At 35.8% G+C, this 25,643-nt stretch overlaps 1 protein-coding gene across 1 annotated transcript in view; it reads left to right on the forward strand.

The window, feature by feature from the left end:
• The window catches only part of LOC138710471 (uncharacterized), a 38,925-nt gene extending 26,500 nt beyond the window's left edge, over nucleotides 1-12,425 (forward strand). The window contains exons 3-5 of the mRNA XM_069841393.1: nucleotides 5,106-5,267; nucleotides 9,223-9,451; nucleotides 12,302-12,425. Coding sequence (XP_069697494.1) covers nucleotides 5,106-5,267; nucleotides 9,223-9,451; nucleotides 12,302-12,360 — 450 coding nt within the window. The 3' untranslated portion in view covers nucleotides 12,361-12,425. The remainder of the gene's footprint in view (nucleotides 1-5,105; nucleotides 5,268-9,222; nucleotides 9,452-12,301) is intronic.
• The last annotated feature ends 13,218 nt before the right edge of the window (nucleotides 12,426-25,643 follow it).

A 25,643-nucleotide genomic window follows, 5' to 3' on the forward strand; every position in this document is an offset into this window, starting at 1 on the left:
TGAACAAGAAAAAGACATGGAATTGGTTGGGTTACTGGCTGGGAAGAAACTGCTTACTGAAGGATGCATTGGAAAAAATGGTGAACCGGAGAAACGTTTGGGGCAGAAAAAGATATCAAATAATAGACGACATTAAGATATATGGATCGTATGCGGAGACTAAGAGAAAGGCAGAAAATAGGAAAGATGGGAGGAAGCTGGGTTTGCAGTGAAAGACCTACCCTTATAAAGAACACTGTGAATGAATGAATGAATGAATGAATGAATGAATGAATGAATGAATGAATGAATGAATGAATGAATGAATGAATGAATGAATGAATGAATGAATGAATGAATGAATGAATGTATTCTTGTTCGTGAAATTGCTTCGGTCATGGTCTTGGGCCTGTTATTAATAACGCTATTCAAAATCTTGCACCGTTAGGCGTTGCATAATGTGCTAATTACCATTTGTGTTATTTATATAACCTTTTTAAAAATACGTAACAACCCCAACACTTTTCCCAGATTTCAAATTAGGAACTTTGGCGACAACACTTAAAATAATGATGGGGTCTATGCTTAAGGAATGTATCTCCATACAACAACAGTATGAGCAAATGCTGGGTAACTCTCGGTGCTGGACCCCGGACTCATTTCACAGGCATTATCACCTTCATCTCATTCAGAAGCTAAATAACCTGAGCTGTTGATAAAGCGTCGTAAAATAACCTACTAAAAAAATAAAAAAACAACAGTTCCATGTTTATCCGATCTCGTCTTAGCACTTTTCTATTTTAAGATATCCGTAGTGAATTTTATACATTACATATTTCTAAAGGATCAACTTTCTTAAACTCGAGCCATTAAGTTTTTTTTTTTTTTTTTTTTTTGTAAAGGAAATAATAATATTACAAAAAATTAAATTAAAATATACAAGTAGCTTTTTATGTGATTTGATGCAAAATTGATTATAAACTGTTCATATACTTCATCATCATCATCGTCGTCATTATCATTATCAACAACAACAATATCAGAGCTTAGAGCTATTGGCGAATTCCGTTTGCAAGAGTCTGTCCACCTAGTCAATAATCTGTCTGTATATCGAAATCCTGTTGTTGGTTTATAGTTGTAGAGGATTTAATCATCCATTCATGTAGCATTCTCATTAAGTGCTCGTGTCAGTTTTCTTTCATTTTGTCTATCTTTCCCATTAAACTAATCAGAGGGAAGTAGCCTAATAAAGAATGGTACATAATATAGGATACCTCAAAATCTAAGCTGTTTGGCGCTGATACCGTCTGGAAACTTAAACCACAAGAGTGCAGGTAACAACGTTTTCTATGAGTAGGTCACCATACTCCTGTGTGAGAAGCCGCCCCAGTGAGTCGAAGAAAGAAGTTGGCACCTCGAAAATTTTTATTACCAATGAGTTTACGTACAAAAATATAAGAAGGCAATTTTTATTTTTAACACATTTTTGCTCGAGTGGCAGTATGAAAAGCTTGCTATCTGACGCTATGCTGTTCTTCGTCTAACTCCATTCTGAAGAGTAGCTGGAAGCTAAAGTATTTCGACATTGCCAGTTCCCTATTATGAGGTAGGGCGGAGAGCCTAATACGGGGTACCCCATATTAGGAAATATACATTACTATACATTACTGTATACATAGGCCTATGCCTATTGGTGTAAATGAAGCTTCCATATCTGCGTGCTTTGAATTCGAATCTTCATTCTCCCCCTAAGATGATATAAAAAAAAACAAATAGAAACCATTAGTGAGCTACTGAAATACTAAGAATGAACCATTATAACCTAATCGATCTAGATTTGAACCTGTAACATTTACTCTGAGCACCAACCTATCACATTCATTAAAGACATTGTTTGATGTAATAATGGAAACTGTTGTAGTTACACGTTAGAAATTCTATCCCATCTTATGAACTTTTACTATCCCATATTAGGCACTACCCTATATTAGGAAACCAATTTTGATATTTTTTAAAACGAGTTTGTGGCTTAAAGTAGTATATTTATGTAGAAGAATGGCAAACTGCAAAGTAAGATAAGAGTTGGAGAATCAATTTACATGAACCATGAATACAAATATTTGATATCCTCGACATTACTTCTTTTTTCTATCTAAAATTGTGAAGCCTGTCAATGATCTCAGGAATTTCGTCTCAGTAGCCTCTATTTTCGCATCCGTAGGTGTAACCATAAGGCCCGCCATGGTTTTATAAAATTTTAGTTTTATGTACTGTCTTGTTTTTTTAACTTAAAATTCTTATAGAGTCACATATATTTTGGGATCTTAGGATAGTCGTGTTATTGTCATACTTCTGACAGTCTGAAATTTTGAAGCCTAGATAATTAAAGTTGCTTACTTGTTCTATAGTTTCTTTGTTTATCACTATTTTACATCTCAGATTATTTTTTCCACTGGAATGTTTTTTTTTTCTTTTCTTTTTTGAAGCTTGAGATTTTAAGTTATATTCTCATCCCATTCTTTCAAGTGGGTAAGCAGCTGTTTAGAGATTATTTTCTGATGTGCTAAAAACTATCTAATCGTATGAAAATAAAATTGTGCTTATAAAATATAGCATTAATTTAAAAATGTTCTGTTAGTTATCTAAGTTGTCTAATTGCATAGTTTATTTTATTGTTAAATAGAGTAGGAGACAACGGGCATCCCTGTTACACATCTTGATTTATAAACTCATTTTTTTTTATCTTTCGTTGTTCCTTTGTCGATGCTTACGTAAGTATTAACATATGGGCTCTGTATAATTTTATAATATGATTTGAGCATCCTTTCACTTGAATTAGGCCTATAGCCCATAATTTATTTCTCCAAATTTTGTTGAGCGCATCTACTTAAACCCTACAATTTTTAGTTGGTTATTTAACGACGCTGTATCAACTACGAGGTTATTTAGCGTCGATGAGATTGGTGATAGCGAGATGGTAGTTGACGAGATGAGGCCGAGGATTCGCCATAGATTACCTGGCATTCAACTTACGGTTGGGGAAAACCTCGGAAAAACCCAACCAGGTAATTAGCCCAAGCGAGAATCGAACCCGCGCCCGAACGCAACTTCAAACCGGCAGGCAAGCTCCTTAACCGACTGAGCCACGCCGGTGGCTTACCCTACAATTTATTACGTTACATATCTTACTTTCTAACATAAGAAAGAATATATTTTATATGCAATGTAGAAAACGAAAGTTATTTTATTAATTGGGCGCATGGTAAATCATTTCATTCACGTATTTCTTTTGAATTATAGTTTAATACTATTTAAAATGGTAATATCATTTACTGCATTATGAAGGATCTAAATTGTTGCAAAACATATCAAACGTTTAATTGTATTGTACTTCTTGGACTCTGTGAGAAAAATAGGAGAGCAAGAGAGTTAATGGCTTTATTGCCAAGAACTCAGCACCAGTTAACAACAACAACAATAATTCTTTAAACTAAAACGATCAATTTGGCTCGTACTAAAATAGTGGAAGATTTCTCAACTAGCGAAGAGAGAGAGAGATGTTGGTGATTGGTTGCGCACAGTCACACGCAATATAGCAGTTATGTTATTTTCCGTGTAAAATGTATAATGAAAAGTATCTACCATTTAAATGTCACTCTTGTTTTTAATGCCACTTCCTGCCGTCTGGGGTTCTCAATTTAGATTCATTGCTTTCTTAACTCTTATTGTTATCCATGTTGAATCTTGCGTACACTACTTTTAACACTTAAATATAAATTATTGATTAAATGACAAACTTACTAATGTTAATTATATAAGCTCATGTGTCTTACAGCACACTGGAACTTGAAAACAACTCCATAAATTTTCTAGACATCACCATAAAAGAAGTTGATAACAAACACACTTTCATAATATACAGAAAACCAACCACCACCACCACACACATACACAACACATCTAAACACCCCATACAACACAAACATGCTGCATTCAGGACAATGGTACACAGATTACACAACATACCCATGAGCCAACAACACTACAATGAAGAAGTGAACACAATCAAATACATAGTACAGGAAAATGGTTACAACTCAAACATAACAGGCATCATACGGAAGACAAAACAAAAACTTAACAAACACAAAAACACACAAAACACAACACAAACACAAGAAATGCATCACACTAACATACGAAAACAAAAACACACATAAGATCGCATCTTCATTCAGAAAGCAGAAATACAACATAGCATACAGAACAGAAAACACACTACAAAGACATCTCAACACACAAACAACACAAACAGATAAATACAACCACACAGGTGTATACAAACTCACATGTAATAGTTGCGACAAGTTCTACATAGGACAGACAGGCAGATCATTCCAAACACGCTACAAAGAACACAATAAAGCAATAACCAGAGGACACAATACATCTACATATGCCGAACACGTAACTAATGCTAACCATACGTACAATAACATAAATATGCCTACAGACATGGAAATCCTACACATACAACCCAAAAACCAAAAACTCAACACACTAGAACAATATGAAATATACAGACACACTAAAACACACCCTACTCAAATTTTCAACACACAGATCAATTTCAGAACACACACACTATTTGATTCCACTTTTCAACACGCAAACGCACCCCTACAACAGGCAGCGATGTCGAGATGACGCCGAGATCTAGTAGGCTCTGATTATGGTGTACAGTATACACCGAAACAGCTGTAAGCCACACGAGCTTATATAATTAACACTAGTAAGTTTGCTATTTAATCAATCATTTATTCGTATTGTTATGTTAATGTTTAATATTATTAAATGTTGCTACCGAGATCATCAGCATTTCTCAATGTGTAAGTCATTTCATTATTTGTTCATAAATTTATCAGAATTCCAGAAATTGTGAAAGTCTTCTAATTTCATGCACGAGTACTCCAAACTCGGGAGGTATTTGAGGAACTCTGTCTGTCTATCCGTCTGTCACACACACCCATACTCCCATAGACACATTCACGCGCATGAATTGAAAAAATGAGAGTGAATTTGTATAAAAGTGATACGAAATTATTTTGTGCCTTACTTCTTTACAGATACAGGGGCCTTGTGGTCCAATATTCACTCTGCCATCTCCACCTCCAGTCCCACCACCATCTATGATTGGATATCATCTACCGAATGCTCCATTTATTAACCCGCTGGTGTCTCCACAATACATCATGCAGAGACCAGCAGCGAGTCTCAGTGGCCATGCAGTAAGTACTGTTGTTTCCACGTCTCAATTTCATTTCCAACATCACGTTTTATTCATTTGATACACTGCACTGTAATCATCTCAGACACCTTTTCCCAAATACTGTAGGCTACTCTGTTTTATAAAATAGCCACATTCTGAGTATTTTACAGTGCTTTTTTTATGGTGTAACGCGCCGGAAGAGCGTCCCAACACCTTTATGTTGTATTTTTTATTATGAAACCGAAAAATGTGTTAATAACTATGTTTTAACCATTTTCTTTGAACTCCGCTTAAAAGTGGACAAAAATGAGGTTAAAAACGACAAAATTCCCGTACACAGGACACTAATTATCGATCCCTGTCTGCTATAATATATTCTACACAGAGTTCCGCCATCTTTTTCTTCATAAGAAATGCACTGTATACAGTGTGATTCACGAGGATTTACCTCCCTTACGAAGATAACTTCCGAAGACATTCTGAGCAAAAAATGTCATATAAACCTGTGTCCTAATCTTAATATTTTCAAAGTTATTAATTTGATGTATAATCAAGATGTCTTAATTTGAATTTGTTAGTAAAATACCTTTTTTTCTTTAGTTTTAAGGGTAAAATATATTACAAATAGAGAATAAACTGTTCAGAAGTGTCATTTCTTTAATTGGCTAATGTTCTGAATCTAAAAATGTGTTAATTATTCTGTACGGATTTTATTTTTAAAATTTTAACTAAAAATTACATCATTCTTACGCACTTATCACAAAAATTGTTACAAATCATACGACTTTAGGAACTTGATTCTTTACAGTTTAATTGAAGGGCTCAGAGCCAAAGGCGACCAACCCACAATTTTGTATTGTTCATTATTAAGCCTTTTTTTCAAAACTATACATTGTTGTTAATCTGTATGAAGGAACTATATAATTCACAACACATTTTTAGCTTCAGAATAATAGTTAATTAAAGAAATTATACTGCTGAATAGTTCATTCTTTATCTGTAATATTCTTTTACCCTTAACACTCAAGAATAATGTTATTTTACAAACAATTTCAAATTAGTGTAATTCTGAAAATATTGAGATTAGGACACATGTTTATAGACATTTTTTGCTCAGAATGTCTTCAGAAATAAACTCCGTAAGGGACGGTAAATCCTCGTGAATCACTCTGTATATACAGGGTGGTAATAAAATAGCCTTACAGATTTTCAGAGAGAATAGCTCATGTTTTACGTAACAAAAAACTATAGACTAATATCATATAAGTGGAAAATGAATAGTTTTTTCAGAAAGAAAAATATTTTTCTTAAATGTTTAACAACCTCTTATTCGGTAACTGTTGCAAGTAGGATCGTGATTTTCTGTCCATATCGATAGGAATAAAGAATAATTTATCCTTCTGGCGTATTTCAATATTATGGACGATTTTCGTGTAAATTTAATTTTAAAAACCTCTAAATTCAAGCAATTCCACGCTGCGAGTTGATTCCAACACAGCACCAACTCATCTAGCGAGACACACAGAGTTACCGAGTTCGTTGATCTCTTACATCTTTATCACGAGAAGCGTATGTTCGCGGCGATGTTGTCGGGCTGTTGAAACTTCAAACTTAAATTTTGAATTAACTCTGCACTTAATCAAAAAAACGTGACATAGATTTTCTATTCACTTCATTGTATCCTATCATTCCTTTCAATCTGCAAGGTTATTTCACTTCCACTATGTATGAGTCGATTTCTAAAACACGAACGAAATCGTGGTTCGAAACCTCGGGTTTTAAACCGCGATCGAGGTCTGAATCCTTATGCGATTTCTAAAACGGGGTCGATACGCGGCTTGAGAAGAAACCGAGGTTCGTGGGTTTTATATATGGCAACGCAGCTAAGAATCGATTTTTATTCCTGATAAACAGTCAATATTAGAAAGAAATGAACATCGGGATTAATATTTTTATTGAATTGCAGTAAGTCACATTCTTTTGTTCTCAGCTAAGTTATTGTTGTATTTACTGATTTACAGAATATAGGCTATATGCGTTTAATACTAGCATTATACTATTTAATAGGGAACGGATTTTTAGATACCAGAATGATATTGACCAAATAATTATCACAAGTCGAGCGTTTATGTTGTAGTTCATCATTTGTTCATAACTACTACCAATAAAATAATAATAATAACAGTAAACTGCCCCTCCCCATTGAGGGTAGCCCTTACGGACTCAGTATATCCTCAAAAAAATATTATACATATGTAAACATTGATATTAAATTTTAAAGAAGGGAAACAAAGAAAAGGGCGTGAAAAATTACAATTGCTATTAATGTGGCATCATGTGATTAATTAGGATTTGGCAGGATTATTTAACACAATTATCACAATGTCATCCCTCAGAGATGTTGGTAGAACAAACTGCCGTCGAAATTCTTCGAAAAAAGCTGGTATAGTCCCTCGAGCACCTATGAGCAAGCCGAATACCTCAACGTGAATTAAGGCATATTTCAGCTTGAAATAGTTGACTGTAGGCTCATAGATCGACTTCTTCTCAAGGTGGACCTCGGCTGACTGATGACATTCTACTTCAAAACGTATCGTGGGGTCCACAATGATGCCCTGTTTAGTGTCAGAATTGTACGCTAAAATATCTACTCGTCTCGTTGACCCATTTTCAGCTAGACAGGAGATTTCTTCTTCTATTACTTCTAAGGAATTAATAATCTAAATATTAACTCGATTAATATTTCAATTGAAACTAAAATGTAGTATGGTTGTATTTTCACATACAACTGACCTACTACGTGGAAAGCCCCAGTAGCATAAAACTTAAAATAAGAAGACGAAATCACGTTTGCTTCATATTCTTGTAGGTCCACATCATTTTCGAGTATTAAATAAAATGTCTAAAACTACTGTAAAGACTAAGAATTAAGTTATATCGTCTTTTAGGGATAAATGTATAATTAACATATAATATTATATCTTACTTCCCTCAAAGCAACAAAAAGATGTAAAAAAATCGTCAACCTGCCGCCTCTTCATTTCGTTGCAGATTACTATTTAGCATTCTTGCTTAATTTTGCGTACATTCCTTCGAAAATCGAAATATTCGCCTGAAATTATCGTCAGTGTATAGTTGCAAAGGATTATTACTAGCTGTCGTCACTCTAATCCGGGAATTTAATTCTCATAGGACACAAATTTTTCTTTGATAATCATCCAGCTGATCTACTACTTCATCTTATATACATAGCCTACATGAAACCGTGGTTTTAGACCTATCCCAGCCGTGGTCTCTGCTTCACACCATGGTTTCGAGCCATGGCTCAGAAAAATGAAAAAGACGTCATTTTATAAATTCAAACGCGGTTTAAAGCCATGGCCGTGGTTTAGACCTTGTTTTAGAAATCGACCCTGTATGTTACAATTCCTAACAAACTTCCAAAGGATTGATCTATACAAAGTGGAAGTAATATAACTCTGCAGTCACTTCTCGCCACAATTGCAAGAGCAATACCGTTCCCTGCGAGCAAAGCAAATTCCAGTTTCTTGCCGAGAAAGTGGTTTCCTACCTCTTCAAATATGTTCTTATTTTACTTTGGAGCAGTTGCGCTCCATTAAGAAGTTAATTTATATCGCTGAAATTTCGTGTGTCAAATTGTCTTTATATACCGTAGTAATTCAACTTTTTAGATCTACATGCTTTTTTTTTTAATTTCGGAAAAAAATAGACCTACCCTGATGACAAATGTTTGAAAGTGTTACGTTGTTAATTTATTAAGAGTCCACAATACAAACTACATGAATAAAGGTTAGGCCTATAATGATTTACTCAATTTAACCCGATGCATTTCTACAATAACTATTGATCACAGAATAGTTCCTATCCTTTATTTTATCAATAAATATCCTCCATCACATCCTGTCGTTCTGGGGCGGCATTTTTCGTAGGCTACATCCTGTGTAATGTTGCAGGAAGCAACACATCACATACGAGACCGTGCTATTGGCCGAAGAAAGCGTCGTGATACGAGAAAAAGAAAACGAAGCAGTGCCTCCACACCAGCAGCACAACAGAGGTCAGTCACGGAAGAGGAAGTGGCCCGGACATACACAGGGCTCGACCGCGAGATTGCTGAAGAATTCATAGCTATCGCCATGGAGCCCGGGAACAAGCAGCCGACACGCGAAGTTACAGAAGCAGGTAAGCAATAGTGTATGAGGCTCAGAGACCCATCACACATTATACGCAAAAAAAAAAAAGGTCAGCGGAAGTAATAGCACAGTCTGCTATATAGTCACGAAGCTTGAGTTTTGAGGGTGCTAGAAACAATAGACTGTGACGGTAATATTTTGCATTGCCTGTAATGAGGCGATATTAGCGATCCTAGTGGTAAGCAACTACCTAATGTTTGCATATTTACTACGTATTGAGCTTCGCGACTGTATATACTAGACTGTGGTAATAGTTCGATTAGCGTTCATTCGATAAGCATTAAATGCTACGAAATTTAAAAAAATAAAAATGAAAAGAATTTAAATAATTTGTTACTAGATGTAATTTTAGTTAGTTTGTATTAGGCCTATATTTTTGATCCAGGGAAAATAAATTTTACTATTACTGTCATTATTTCCATTTTGAAGTACACGTCAACAGTATAAAACTGACTGTTGATATAGACGTTGGCAACATATTTTATATCGATTATAACAACAATACATATCGATAGTAACATTCATACCTTTCAACCAATAAGGAGATTGGCCTCTATAATGCATCTGTTCGGAGACAAGTTACATATTACAATGAAATGTTCCACTGTATCTTTTCCTCTTTCTTCTTTATAAGCTATGAGCCTGTTTAATCAAGTGAGAGGCGGACCATCTTCCCAGAGGTCTTCACGAGCTTCTTCTTTCTGTTGATGAATTATCTCTAATAATAATCTTCATAATTCACTTTAATGTCATCTTCGAGATATGATGATTTCATTTAGCCTAATTCTTGCATTGGCTGAATTTTACAGTTCTCTAAAAGTCTCGTTTCTAACATGTTCCAATATTGTTTTTTTTTTTTTTTTTCAATATTTTAAAGTGTTTATTTCTGTTGTTTCCATGATTTGTTCAGTTCGTATTTTTTTCCCTCGCTGTTATTTATACTCGCTTTAACATCTTTGGTCATATCGCGAGTAGTTTGTCTTGTATATGCTCATGCTTCAGATGCATAAATAAGTACAGGCCATACATGTAACACATTTATAAATCTTGACTTTATTTCTTTTCTCTAATACTTATTCTGCCATATTATAACCTTGAGACATCCTGAAATACTTGTGGTCTTATATGCTTGTTTCCTTACTTCAGATTTCAATGTAACAAACGGTTGCATTCTGTTTCCTCATTTGGTTCTTGGCAAAGAGCTCACAGTGGAAGATATGCTGCTCTTACACTGAAAGTAAACATTTGCTTATTTCTCAGAAAATATTAATTTTAGGACCCATGTTTGTAGGACTTTCATTTCTTGTTTTGGTACATAGTACCTCCTCTTTAAATATTGGAACTTTTTTCAGAACCCTATATAAGGAACCATATACAATAGAACCCCGATTATAGGTATTCCTATTAACCGATTGGCGGATTATCCGACTGTTTTTCTCTCGCGAGATTTTTTTTGTGTACAGAAATATATGAAGTACTGTACATTATTACCATGTTATTTCTTTCTAGAGAAGGCTATTACAAGACTTTATCTTTGCCCAGTATGGTCTAATGTTCGAGCTGCCGTACTGTATAACTTCTATATAAAATGTCTTCTTGGAGTATCAAAATAAATCATGTTGTTCTAAGGATAAAAAGTGCAAATAACTTAATGGTTTGGAGAATGAGAAACTGTGGCTCATCTTAGAATACGAGATTGGAGTCACAACTGTGTGCAATTTAATAAAAATCAAGGATAAAGTATATAAAGTATGTAAATCTACAACACGAGACCTTCACCATCCCTATCTTTCCACAGACAGGAGTTTCCTTGGCCCTTCAAAACCCGTTCTTAACAACCAGACTTAAATTAGTGAACTTCTGATCCACTACCTAGCGTGTTGAATACAAGACCATAAAGGGAATTACGGAAGTGTAAGCATTATTCACTAAATTTACGAAAATATTTTATGATACTGATTATCCGAGATTTTCGATTAACCGTTTAGCCTACCCCCTTCATTACCACGGATAATAGAGGTTTTACTGTAAGTGAATATCAGTTTAAAATAATGTAAATTTTGGCATAGGGGACTTTTCATATAAAGTGATACTGTACAATATATTTATTAAAATGTAAACCACTTTATCATAGGCGGATAAAATTTTGTGCATATGTCATTATTAACCAAATATAGCAGTGACAAAAATTGGTGCATCTAGCTTTACTAATATGAGAGTTTTAAGTTCAGTAGAATGGACTCTTAAAATAACGGACTTTCGAAATTTCAGTATACTGTCCCCTTAAAATAAATTAAAGAGCTATTATGCCTTTTGTAATTAAGTACTGGTATATGATTAATTAGAAAATTAGGCTGGAAGTTTGCGTAGTCTGACAACAGCTCACCTATGAATGCAAACACCAAACACCTTAGTGACCGCAGTAAGGTCACCAGACATCCTAATGGTAGGAAATAATTATACAAGTCAATCTTTATTTAATTTACAAGAAAACTGTCCATTTTACTGAAAAACTGCAAGAGTACAAATCAGAATCGGACGGTAGTACTTATTGAGTAAAACAGTATTAACATTTAGATGATTTTTTCTGAGAAAACTATTTATTTCAGACTAATATGGTACTAGAGTTTTTTGTTGTATTCTACCCAAAGAATGAGCTGTTAAAACTTGCACAGTTAGGTATATTACTTTCACTCTGTACACACAATAATCATAACATATTAGAGACAACTAGTAGGGCCTACTATCCACCTCAGATTGAACAGAGTTGCAAGTTTGCCCTTGCTAGTTCACTTGTAAATTGTTTTCAGACAACTAATTGAGTTTTTCTTCTTTAAAGGCACCCACGTGGAACATGGAAGTGACGAGCCCATATTTTACGATGGGGAAAAACTGTAATATGCTGCCATTTTTCTTCAGTTATGTATTATAATCTTCTATAATAAATAACCCTACATTATAAAGCTTTCGGTTTATTTTTATACACTAATGTTTGTGGAAATTGCAACACCAAGAAGGATACATGTGACTGAAATTAAATTGATACCACAGATTAGGTACATGACAATACACAAATGATTAGAATTACAGAACTGTACCTGATATGTGACCGTGAGATTTCAGTATGATGTGAAGCCTCCATGTGCTGCAATCAGAGCCTCTAAACGTCGTGGCATGGAATCAAAGAGGGCCTAGATATGTTCCTGGGGAATATCTCTCCATGCAGTTTGTATGCGAGTCCACAAAGCGTCAAGAGTGGGTGCTGGAGGACTATGACGAACAAATTGCCGACCAACCACATGTCTGGTGAACATGCAGGCTAGGAAAGCATTGATACCTGTCGTTCTTCGAAGAAGGCTTGCACAATCCTCGACACATGTGGCCGGGCATTGTTCTGCTGAAATATGGCATGTGGAGTTACCTGAAAGAGAGGCAGTACCTCAGGCTCTAAAACCTCCCTAATGTAGCGGTTGCTGTTCAGATTGCCCTGAATACGTAGGAGGTGAGATCGCATATTGTATCCAATGGCGTCCCAAACCATCACACTAGGCGTTTGTCCGCTATGCTGCTCAACAATGCAGGTTCTCGGATTGCGTTCACCACGGTAGCATCTAACACATATGCGGCCATCACTGTAGGACAAGTTGAAGCGAGACTCGTCCGAAAACAATACATTTTGCCACTCAGCACTCCAGTGACTGCGTTCACGTGCCCATTGCAGTCTGAGGCGTTGGTGGTTTCTGGACAATGGAAGCCGACACAACGCATGCAAGCCACTAGTCCAGCCCTCAAAAGACGGCGACGAACCGTTGACGCAGGCAGGTCCACACCCATTGCAGTACTCCAACGTCGACTCAACACTGCGAATGAAGCTGCACAGTCCGTCACGGCCATGCGGACAAGATGGCGGACATCCCGTGCTGTGGTCACAGTATGTGGTCCAGTACCCGTTCGTCTCTGCGTACAACCTCTTCTATCCACTGGTTCTACACACGCATCACTGTCGTAGCAGCATGTCCTGTATGAGCCGAAATGTCACGGTATGACAAACCTGCTTCCCAGAGACCAACCATTCTGCTCCGTTCGAACCCACTCAAGTGCTGATATTGCGCCCTTCCACGTCGACGAGGCATATCTGCACTAGCTTTCACGTTTTCACTTCGTTTGGAAGCTCTGCACTGACTGAGCAAGACATAACACTGACCTTGCTGGTGATATAAGAGACAGTGTTGAAACGTTGTGTTAATACTGTGGGTGCTTTATTCGTATGATTACATTATTGAAACAAGTAAATTGTTATATATTTCGCTAACTTGATTGTAATTTTACGATGAAATGAGATAAGGTACTGGTCTCTCCGCAATAAATGTATCAGATTACTATTAATACCTTGGAGAATGCTGTTATTGCTGGTAAGGATGCCATTATTCTCGCTTGGAACTAAGAGCACTTGTTCCATCTACACCGGATTAAACGAGACATTACAGCAGCCGGGCAAGTGTGCACACCAGAATCAACAAGGTGCAGGTTGACTGCTACTTTGAGAATCTCAAGGAATGTTTGGGAAAGTACAAATTCCCTCCCCACAGATTGTTCAACATGGACGAGACCGGAGTGTCGACTGTTCCTGATAAGACGGCTAAAGTCATCACTGTTCTACACATCTCCCCAGTTTGGAGTCGTTCGGGTCATACTTTCTGGGTGTTGCACTTTTCACAAACAGTAATGTACATGTATTTACCTACATAATCCATTATCGACAAGTTATTTAACAGTTTTTCTTTCCTCATTTCCTCTTAAAAGATTTAATTTACCATTGTATAGAGGTGGTCAAATCATTATTAAACAAAAGTGGACTTTCGCCTTCATCATCTTCATTGTTAGAATAAGGTAATGGAGGGTAATTTTGCTGCTGAAGTATTATTTCGTTGAAAATTAACTGAGCAGTTACTACCTCCACCTCCTTGGTTACAAAACTTCATTATCAGCTCACTGTCAGCCGGCTACTCAGTAAATCTCAAGACCCACAATGTGAGTTGAGAGTCCACGGACTTGCAAGCACTTGTTAAATGAGTTTTTCAATGCGTTTTACTTAATGTTATTTAAGATGCTGGTAAACCTATTTTAGTTTTGGTGCATTTACATAATTTTGGTAAATTGCACATGTATAAGAATGACAGTACTACTGTATATCAGTTAAGCGAGTTTATGCCTCAGAAAAGTGTAATTATACATAAAGTGTACAGTGTATGTAGGCTTATGTGAACTGGACCTCACATCCCGATTCCAACATGGATGACTTGGCAACAATGGGCAAAAGTGATGTAAGTGTGGCCTGTGTTGCGGTGATAGCTTGCCAACCGTCCCATATTTCCTGGGACAGTCCTGAAATAATTTGCACACGCATCAAAATGTCCCGATTTCATGGCATATTAGATATTTACAGCTGATTTTCGTTCCTATCATATTGGTGTCTGGATTGGAAGATATTTCCTAACAGTCTCATACAAACATGCTTCCAATGGGTGATATATGTACATAAAAAGAACAAATTCTCGGGAGAAGTCTCTCTTGAGCAATACATGACGTAAGAGAATTTTATCTGTTTCATATACATATAACCCGTATGATATAAACTACTGTACTAAATTACTAAGATGCAGTGGCGGCCAGTGAGGCATTCTGGTGGTGGTGCCAAAAATGAAAATAGGTAGTACGCAAATCACCCCAGTGAAAGGGATAATCACAGCTCATGTTTACATTATGTTAAATAAAACACATTAATTAAATCAGCTATTTTACCAGGTGTGCAGTTAATAATGCATCTAGTAACAGTTACAATAACATTTCAGAAACTAATAACGAAATTTACTGATACAGATAATGCAAAACTTTCACAGCATTGTTAGTCAAATACAAACAACTTTTATAACTAGTAAAATTACTGGCAAAAACACACGAGATAAACAGTGATATAGATAACAAATGGACACGTTTGAACTTTATTTAACAGGCCGATGAATTCAAGGCAGCAGCCTGAATAACACATGTTCATGTCCTGCACAGATTTTATGTATCGTTAACAAAACCATCAATACTAGCAACAGTGTAGCGATATTTAGTTGCTGCGAAATAAAACAAATATTACAGAACATTAACAAATAGTGTTACATAATATGAAAGAAATATTTATCTTTCTAAAAAGATCCATGACTATCTCTGCACTTAATATAAAGTTAAATGGATAATAATTTACACATTCCAATACAAGTTGTGTGCATTAATTTTGAATTGGCAACATTACATTAAGATTTGGCGCGGAGCTTTAACTTGTGTTTTCGTGCAAGTCTGCGCTTGATGGTTCCCTGCCTAACGTCTCCAACAACCCTGCCATCTAGCGAAATTTCTGCATTACTGCGTTCTAACAGGCAGAATGTTAACTACTGAGTCAAATTGAATTCGGCTCAAAGTCTGCCATAAGAAACGCATATAAACTAGAACCAGTAGCATTTTGTAGTGTTATATGGACGTAGAGAGTGCCACACCGAACTGGCTCCAACATTCGGAGAAACGCTGCAAGAATGTGTCCCGATCTGTGCGCGCGCTCGTTCAGATGAAATACGAATAAAATGTGTATAAATAAACTATTACAACTGCTTTTTAGGATATTATTTTCTGTTTCTTTCATTGGTAGTGCCATGGCACACTGGCACTGCCCCAAAAGTCGCCCCTGGTAAGACGTCAGTCCCCTATTCTGACAGGTTTAAAGCTTAATATGTCATTAATTATAATGCAAAATATATTTTATTGGTTCTATTCCTGATGGATTACAATGTAATCCAGCTAAAGTTCAAGGATTTGTATCCACTTGTTGGGAAACAGAAGTTCTGGTTATCCTCAAAACCCTGCTTTTGTGCCTACCATATTTCCAGAAATTTACAGGAAAGAAATATTTCATTATATGAGTCACTGAGACAGATTCAAGAGGCTTGTGAAATGAAATAAACTTGACATTTTGACAAATTAATACCGAGAGACAAAACAAATGCATTCACAAATATACGATGTTTATGGCAGTGAACTATTTTTCTGTTGCAACATGAATGAAAATTGTGTACACAAGCAAACATATCTGTAAGTGCTGACCCAATTAAATATGATCAGAGTTCTTTTAACATAAGACTAGGGTTTCAGGGATATTCTTCAATTAGAGATACCACAAAGTTGTATGACTTGACTTCAGTAACATTTGAGTATTTAACTTATTTTTTCAGTTGTTACCAGAATCAAAGGGTTATGTAATGTGTAACGAAAATCGGTTAATGCTGTTTTTAATAAATATGAAAACAAGTCTCTCTACTCAGCTCTGAGAGTAATATTCGGTATGCATCGAACCACGGTGTCCAGAATATTTGTAAAAACAATGACGGAACTAGCATCAAGAACAAACACATTTATATTCCGGCAAAATAGTGTGTTCAAAAAACTATACCGGCTGCCTTTAAAAATAAACTGCAGAATTATTGTACTGGGATTAAAGTGGAACAACCATCTATAATAGATGAGGGTGACATTCTTAATCGCTGTCACTCAAAGTGGAATGACCAGTTTTAAATCCAATTTTATTGTTATGGTGGTAAAGCTAGTGATACATTTATAACAAATGATAGTGTTCTGCTGATGTTACTGGGCATGGAGATGAAGTTATGACTGATAAGGGGTTTCTGGAATAAAAACAAACCTTTAGAGAATATTATATATGCAATATTTTAAACAAATTACCAATTAAACTTCTTCACTATGTTGATGAGATTATTCACATGTGTTGTGTTTTAACAAAGTTATAGCCTCCAATAATACAACAAAATTATGTTTTAAAGCTTAGCAAGCCTAATAAAATCACATCAACTATCATAATTGAGGACCGTTTTTGCAAACCTTGCTAACTGAAAAAACTAAATTTTACAGGAGAGACAAAAAACTGAATGAAGACACATAGGTTATAGGTGCAACCATCACACTTTGACACACTATAATGAAGAGAAATAATTCAATTTTACTAAGATAACTTTAACATCGTGTAGAGGCCTGTTTTATGTTAACGAACCCACCAAAATCTCAATTTTGAAAATTTTGCAGTTAGCAAGTTTTGCAAAAACAGTCCTCAATTGAGCTTTGCTATAAATATATAAGTTAAGTGACATACATTCTAATCTTTTAAGTACATGAGCATTTGACACTGTGTGTAGTAACAACACTGACTTTTCTTTAAAAAAAAGCTGCCTATAGGCCCTATTTATTGACCAAAAGTCATATTCAGCTATTAATGTATAGAAACCCACTGAAACAGGTCGTACTGTCTCCTACAAAAACTTACAAACATTGCCACAGCAAGGCACCACTAGTAGTATATCCACGGTGTCTATAGGCAAGTTACAACCTTTAGGTTTAAACTTGTACTTTTCAGCTATAATAGTTGTTTTTTAATTCAACCGAAGAAATTTAACGAGTTGTGGAGGTGTCCTAGGTAAATATTTTGAGATAGGTAACTAAGAGTCTATGGTTCAAACTAGTACATAATAGCGTGAAATATTTTTGGGCCAGTATGCCACTGACTGAACCTGCACTTGCAAGATGCACTTTACTAGTAGTACCAGTAAAGTATGCCATAGCACGTAGTACAGCAGTACATTTGGAAATGTGTCAGATACAATATTGATATGTCTCTATGGCACAATTCGTAAACATTGTGGATGGTTTCTGTCAGAGGATGAGGTCGAACATTCAAACTTCAGCTGACAAATTTTTCAACTTAAGGTATGTAACTTTAAACTTGTGTTGTAACATTAAAAAGCCAGCTCTAGTTATTTTGTAATGTACGTAATAATGACAATAACTAGGGACCGGATTTTTATGTAATATCAAGGTGTGAAATATATATATATATATATATATATATATATATATATATATATATATTTTTTTTTATGTAAGAGAAATAAGCTGAATATGTACCAAAATATGTAAAATCATGAAAATATTTAATATCAATATCTGGTTGTTTTTGTCGTTAGGGTTGAAGATACAGGGACCATTTTAGTTAGTTAAAAGCAGTACATAAACTCACTTGCACTTCATAGGTACTGTAAATACTAAAACTAGAGAAATGAGTGAAATGAATGACACAATGGTACTGCAAGCACTGTTTCGCTTTACTGGATTAGGAGAAAATAAGAGGAGATGTGGGGCACATGCATTTTAGCTGCTCCCTGTAAAAAACAGTACCTACTAAAACCTCAAACTATAGGCATTTACAAACTGTTGTTTGAAAAGCATTTCCGTATACGTCTACTAAATTTAAAATAAAGAGGTCAAGCAATAACTTGAAAGCGTTATGTCAGACTTGAGACGGGTTTTCCCTGAAAGAATTAGGAAGAGGGTGGATAAGGTATCAAATTGCATGGGAACGGCTTGTTAAGATGTGTCCAGAACAATTATAGTTCGAGAAAAATCATGTTGTCCTCGTCCCAACCACCGCATGAAGGCAACACTACTTTCTGAATGATTTTTACAATAATAAATAAAGAAAAAAATGCGCACATTTGTGCAAAGAGAAAGAGTTTTAGGATTTTGCCCTACGGGCGCTGTTTTCACTGTATGAATTAATGATTTTGTTCTTTCAGTATACCATAGGATATGGTATCTTTCACAAGCTTTCTTGCACAGTAGACACACGCAGCTTCCATCTGGTGAGTGGTACTGTGCACTGCTGCAATGATTTTTACAATACAAGGTAGTTGTATGAGAAAGGTTGCCTTTTGTTCACTCATATTTATAGTGGAAGGTGTGGGGTGAGTGCCTCTATTACTTCCTGCAACTAAGGACATTATGTTTCTTCCCGAAATATATCCTTTCTTGGGTAGGTAAAAAGGCTTTTTATATCTGTGTATTTCAAATTGTAAACTTCCTCAGCAGAATTTTTTTTTTTCCTTTCAGAGAAGCAAAAATGAATAAAACCCCTAAATATGTAGATTTATGTAATATCAAGCCATAATATGTAATGTGAGGTAAATATGTAAAAATATGTAGTATCAAATTTTAATATATTAATGGTAATTATAAGATTCGCAAAGATTTATTTATATACGGTAGGTTGAAAGGAATATAATATGTAATTACATAAAAATCCAGCCCCTAACAATAACTGTTTAGAAGGGTGAAGAAAGAATGTAGTTTGAGAAATGTATATCCATTACTCTGGACAATGAGACAAAAATGCATGAAAAGAATAATACAGAACACAAAAAAAAAAAGTCATAACTCGTCATCTTTGCAACCAAAGACCAGCGGATTTCTAATAAATGCCTAACTGAGCTCCATAGGAGTCCAATACAGTTGACTTGATTGATCTCAAGTGAACTGTAATGAACCAATGACTAGCAATGTACAGTATACTCTTGCCAAAAGCATAATAAATCAATAGTACAATACGTATTTCGGTGGTTCAGAAAATAAATAACACGGAGATCTCATCAATAAAATAAGAGGCATTGGGATTTAAAAGAAAACTACCATGATGGAACTCCAACATAGTAGTATCTTTTGGCCTGAGATCTAACAAGTTACCCATCACACCAAAGCTTCATGGAGATAATTCTTTTCTATAATGGGTACAATAACGAAAATGAATAAGGTGAAACAAAAAGCAATGCAGTGGCATACTATCTCATTATTTGCCGGTAATTTAACAGATTCTGTAAAAGCTACATTTTGAAAACACGGTTGATTAGTTCTTAACAGTTGGGCTTCATTCAATCCCTAATAAAGTCCCAAACAATCCCACACCATTCCATACCACTATTTCATTTTAATACCGGATTATGAGTATAAAATATAAACAATTTTAACAGCTGATAACGCAGATATTTTTCATCAAAGACCCTGAGTTTCCTATCTCAAATTGCTTGTCAACAACAGCATAAATTTCTTCAGTTTAATTCTGAAACACCCTGTATGTAATCAATTTACAGCTTTTCTTGCACTTCTGTATTACTTCACTAACACAAATACCTTGAATACCTCTTAATCACAAATGAAGTTCACAGTATTCTCGAAACGAATAATAGAAATGCACAACACATTTCACACAAGATTACTTAAAGAGAGAATTAATAGTGAAAAGAAACGCCTTCTCTTGCAGTTTTTCCAGGTTTATGAAGTAGGCTGTCTGCATGGGCACCAGCAGAATTAATTCAAGGGGGTGCAGACAGCACACAAAAAAGTACAATATATCCAATATCAGTAATTTAACCCGTAACCTTGGATGTGGGGTATATTTTATCCAAGCAATTTTCAAATCCTTTGGTAATTCTGCTATCCGTCATCCAACACACGAGCACTACTGAATACCTTCCTGGCACTTGACTCTTCATTGTTAGATGTAACTGTTGTGTTCCTGTAGGTGAGTAACCATAACCTAAACCGCTTTAATTTCAGGCTCGGGTAGATTATACCCCATGTTCCAGATAACGTTAGGTTTCTGTATTTATCTAATTTTTTCTCTAAAGGTAAACATGGCATCCACATCGAGGGACAGTATGCGGGCTGATGATCCTAAGTTCAGTGGTTGGACGCAGAATATTTTGAAAGCTGAAGTTACTTTAGTGACAATGACTGTGATAAAGATTCAGATTTTGCATGTGATTTTGATAGTGGTACAGAAACAGAATATGACACTGAGGAAGATGAAAACAATGAAGAGCCATCAAAGAAAATGTGGCGTTCAGTGAATACGGAATCTGATGTACAAGAGGCAAGTGATGAACATGTACATTATTACCATGGGGAAGATGGATACAAATGGTGCAAGAAAGGCCCAGCAACAAATGTTCGAACAAGAAAAAAAGAGAGACACTTTCATCTTTATTTGGTTTTTGTGAAGATGTAACAATAGTATCACACATGCCTAAAAAGAACAAAGCTGTGATTTTGGTGTCCTCTATGCACCATACATCCCAAGTATCAGAAGGGACTAAAAAGCCAGAAATAATCCAATTTTGTGACAGCACAAAAGGTGGAGTAGATGCCCTCAACGAGAAATATACTATGTATTCCACCAACAGATGCACTCGTAGGTGGCCTCTTGAAGTTTTCTATGCACTACTGAACATTTCACTTGTTAATTCATCAGTAATTTATTTAGCAAATCATTCACGTCAGGAGAAAACAAGATATGATTTAATAAATTCACTGGCACAACAGTTAACAGAACCACACATGACAAGAATGCTAAATAACCATGTTCCTCGGCAGATTCGTCAAACTATATCTGTTATCCTGAAGAAAGAAATTCCAGTCTCATGTCAGGAGGATTTGGTGAAATATGTGTCTTGTGGCAATGACAAGAAAACTAAACAAAGATGTGCTGCGTGTGTCTCACCAATATGTGGAGACTGCAGAAATTATGTTTGTCACAACTGCCTAAATTCAATCTAAATATATGGCATAAGCTTTGTAACAATGGAATTTATTTTCATGTTAATTTATGCAATATTGTTTACCATTTAATATTCTGATATTCAAGTTTGTTAATGATTAGGTTATGTGCTTCCATTCTTTGTTTATTAACAGAGTGTACAACAGTGTTGAGGAATTTCTTAAAATTCAAATTTGTCGGCAGTAAGGCCTTCCTTTCCATAAAAATATATATATTTTTGTTTTTAATTATGAAATATTATCTCATGTGCTTCCAAACTTAATTTCATTGTCATAGGTCGCACAGACTTGAAAATAGCACCTGTTTTTAGAACTGGGTAAAAAATACCCCACATCCAAGACTGCATGACAAAAATAATATGTCCCAGGTTGCGGGTTAAGGTTGGAGCATTTGAATTTGACATATTAAATATTAGTCCATTATAGCACGGCCACCTTGATCCTCATCACACCAATGTATAATTTTTTCAATGCATTCGTAGCAGAAATCTGAATTTTTTGGTTGACAACAGTGTTACGCATCGTCACCGTCACTTAGTATTCAGACACATTGTTACATCCAGTGTGCGTGGTTACCTACTAGTAGAAATGGAACTCTCTGCATCATAATCCACGCAAATCGTCTGTAGCTGTAGCTGCATTTAGATTGGCAACAGGCCATGACTGTTTGGCCAGACTCCTGCATAGAATTGGAATATATCAGTCCCCTAACTGTCCACTATGCAACTCAAACCAAGAAATGGATTCCTATTTAATAATAGGTAGAAAAGCGCAAAACATGCATGTTTTTGTGTGTTCGTTCCATGGATGCTTATTCACTACAGAAACTCAGTGATTCGATTCTTAGTCTGCATGAGAGAGCGTGGTAGCTTTCACAGGCACCTTTGCACAGTTTACACACGCACTCTACACTGAGCTCAAGGTAGCCTATCATTTTGCAGATCTTGAAATGAAAACCATGCACTGTGAAGTGTGTGATGGTGTGTCTGAGTTCATAGTACACTCTCTTCCACTCGTCGGACAGCATGGCCTCTGTTGTATAGAAGTTGCTCCATATTTGTGACCTCTTCGTTCAAAGCACTAGGCCAAAAGAATCCCAGATTCCCAAAGATAATACCAATAAAGACATGGACACAACACCTAAGTAGCATTGTAGGTGCGAACGATACACGCCCCAAGATTGATTCATCACCAGCTGTAGGCTTCGAACCCATTACTAAAGAGGAGGTCACATATACCATAAAAATGAGCAGAACAAACAGAGCACCAGGTCCTAACCACATTACAAATGAACACTTGAAGCTCGCGGTCCCAACCATGGTGCCGGCATGGACAGCACTCATGAATGAATGCCTGCGCTCAGGGCAAATCCCTGCACAGTGGAGAACAGCAATAATTAAAAGGCTGTATAAAGGAAAGGGAGACCCTAAGAATCCAGATGCCTACAGAGGTATTGCCTTGGAAGATGTGCTGTTCAAAACTTTCACAAAAATAATAACTGATCGTTTGGCAGAAATGATATACCCAAGTATCCCGGAGGAACAATTTGGATTCAGGGAAGGAAGATCGACCATTCAAGCTGTCCGATGCCTCCAGGAAGACATACAAGATGCACTGCGACACCCGAAAGGAAAGCTGTATACAGTTTTCGTGGATTACAGCAAAGCATTTGACACCATAAACAGAAACATGGTAATAAAAAAACTAGGCTCAATGATTAGAACAGATCACTACATCACCACAATAGTAAAGAAATGGATTCGGAACACCTCAAAATATGTGCTTCAGTGGCTGACCATGACGATATCTTTGAAAAATATTGGAGTGCAAGAGGTCAAATGACTTTATTGTCAAAGGCCTGGCATTAGAAAACAACAACAACTTTGGGATAAATTCTTCCCAAGTTTTACACTTATGAGAAAAATGTAAATTGCTTGAGGACCACGAGAAGATAGTTACCAGAATGTTACACGAAATTTATGTAACACCTAAACTGAGCTACAAGGGAGGTAAAATAGAAGGACTTGCAGTGAATGAAGGCAAGGAACTGACACTGCCTCTACAATTCAAGTTTTCATAATATCTGCACCTTTGTCCAGTAATGCAGATGCCACTGCACTCTTTGCGGTAAAGAATTTAACTAGTGTTTCGTTGTATAACATGATGTGTGAAGTTTTCAATGTACTGGAATTATTGTGGTTACATATCTCTGTGCCTTATATCAGACAACAAACGCGTGAACAAAGGTATGTTTCAGCATATGTGTGGAAATTCCCTGAAAACTAGCGTAAAGATTCCAGCAAATAATGAAAGAGATCTCTTTTTACTATTCGATTCTGTGCATTTGTTAAAATGTATTAGAAAGAACTGGTTGTCAGTAGTTCCAGCAGGTTGGATAACCGAACCCAGTACAAAAGAAGTTAGGTTCAATGACCTGGTAAAGCTTTATGAATCAGGGCAAAGTTCTTCAATAAAAGAAGCCTCTGCACTGACAAGAAAAGCTCTCTATCCATCATCCTTTGAAAAGCAGAATGTGTCACTGGCATTAAAAGTATTCAATGAGAAGAACATTGTTGCCATAGAACGAAAGAAGGCAGAAATTTGCTGCTCTGATGGAACAATAAATTTTATAAAGCACATTCTTCAGTGGTGGAAAATTGTCAATGTTAAGAACCTATTTAAAGGGAAGCACTTAAGGGTTTCCGATTGTGATCCTATTCAGGGACTTGAGGATCCAAAAGTAAGATTTTTAGAGGAGTTTTTACTGTTTTTAATAGTGGTGGTTCCTCCACAGAACAGAGGGAACAGGCTATTCCCTTCCTCCCTGCTCCCTTAACTGAGATTGTGAGATAAAACTTCATTCTAAAGGATAGGCCTACTTCAGTTTTCGAAAAGTGAAAACAGCTATCGTTAGCAGGCTTATTGCAGTGAAGTGAAAACGACTCGAGCCCTTCTCGTCTGCTGTGCGTGATGATGTGAGTGGGAGTCTCAAGCAATGTTTTCTCCGAAGCAGGCTCGAGCGGACATGAACTTAACCGAGTATCGCTGGAAACTGTACAGCAGAAGTTATGTCTTCCCTCGCGGAGTATTGAGGAGTGTGGAATATACTGTTTCACCAAGCTAGTTTATTTATATAGTGATAATTCGAAAAACAATTAAGTTCGAAGAGTTTTTCTTGTGCCATAATATTGTGTGTGAAATTATACAATAGTTCTTAAAAAGTCAGTACAATTTATGCATTCACGGCCTGAGTTAAATCTGACGAAATAATGTCAATGGAACAGGTGACTCCTGCCTCCTCACCAAGCGGTAAATTGTAGGTTTAATTTAGGTTTATTTATTTTTAGTTAACGGTATTATATATTTAGGCCTAATAATAATATCAATATAAGATCATTAATTTGTTTTATATTAACATATTCTTTTTCTGATTAAGTTGTAAATTCAGTAAAAAAAAAAAAAAAGGAATTGGTAATGTTGCTAAATCATAATACAGATTATTATTATTATTATTATTATTATTATTATTATTATTACAACAATGTTGTAAATACCTAGGAGTGTATTTAAACTCCAAACTTTCTTGGGGAGAGCATGTTGATAATGTTATGGGTAAAGCATGGAGGGCACTTCACTTTATTATGAGAATCATGAGAAAGGCTAGCCCTAAATCGAGGGAAATAGCA

This window comes from Periplaneta americana, chromosome 12 (genome assembly GCF_040183065.1).
Source record: "Periplaneta americana isolate PAMFEO1 chromosome 12, P.americana_PAMFEO1_priV1, whole genome shotgun sequence".
Classification (NCBI taxonomy): Eukaryota; Metazoa; Arthropoda; class Insecta; order Blattodea; family Blattidae; genus Periplaneta; species Periplaneta americana.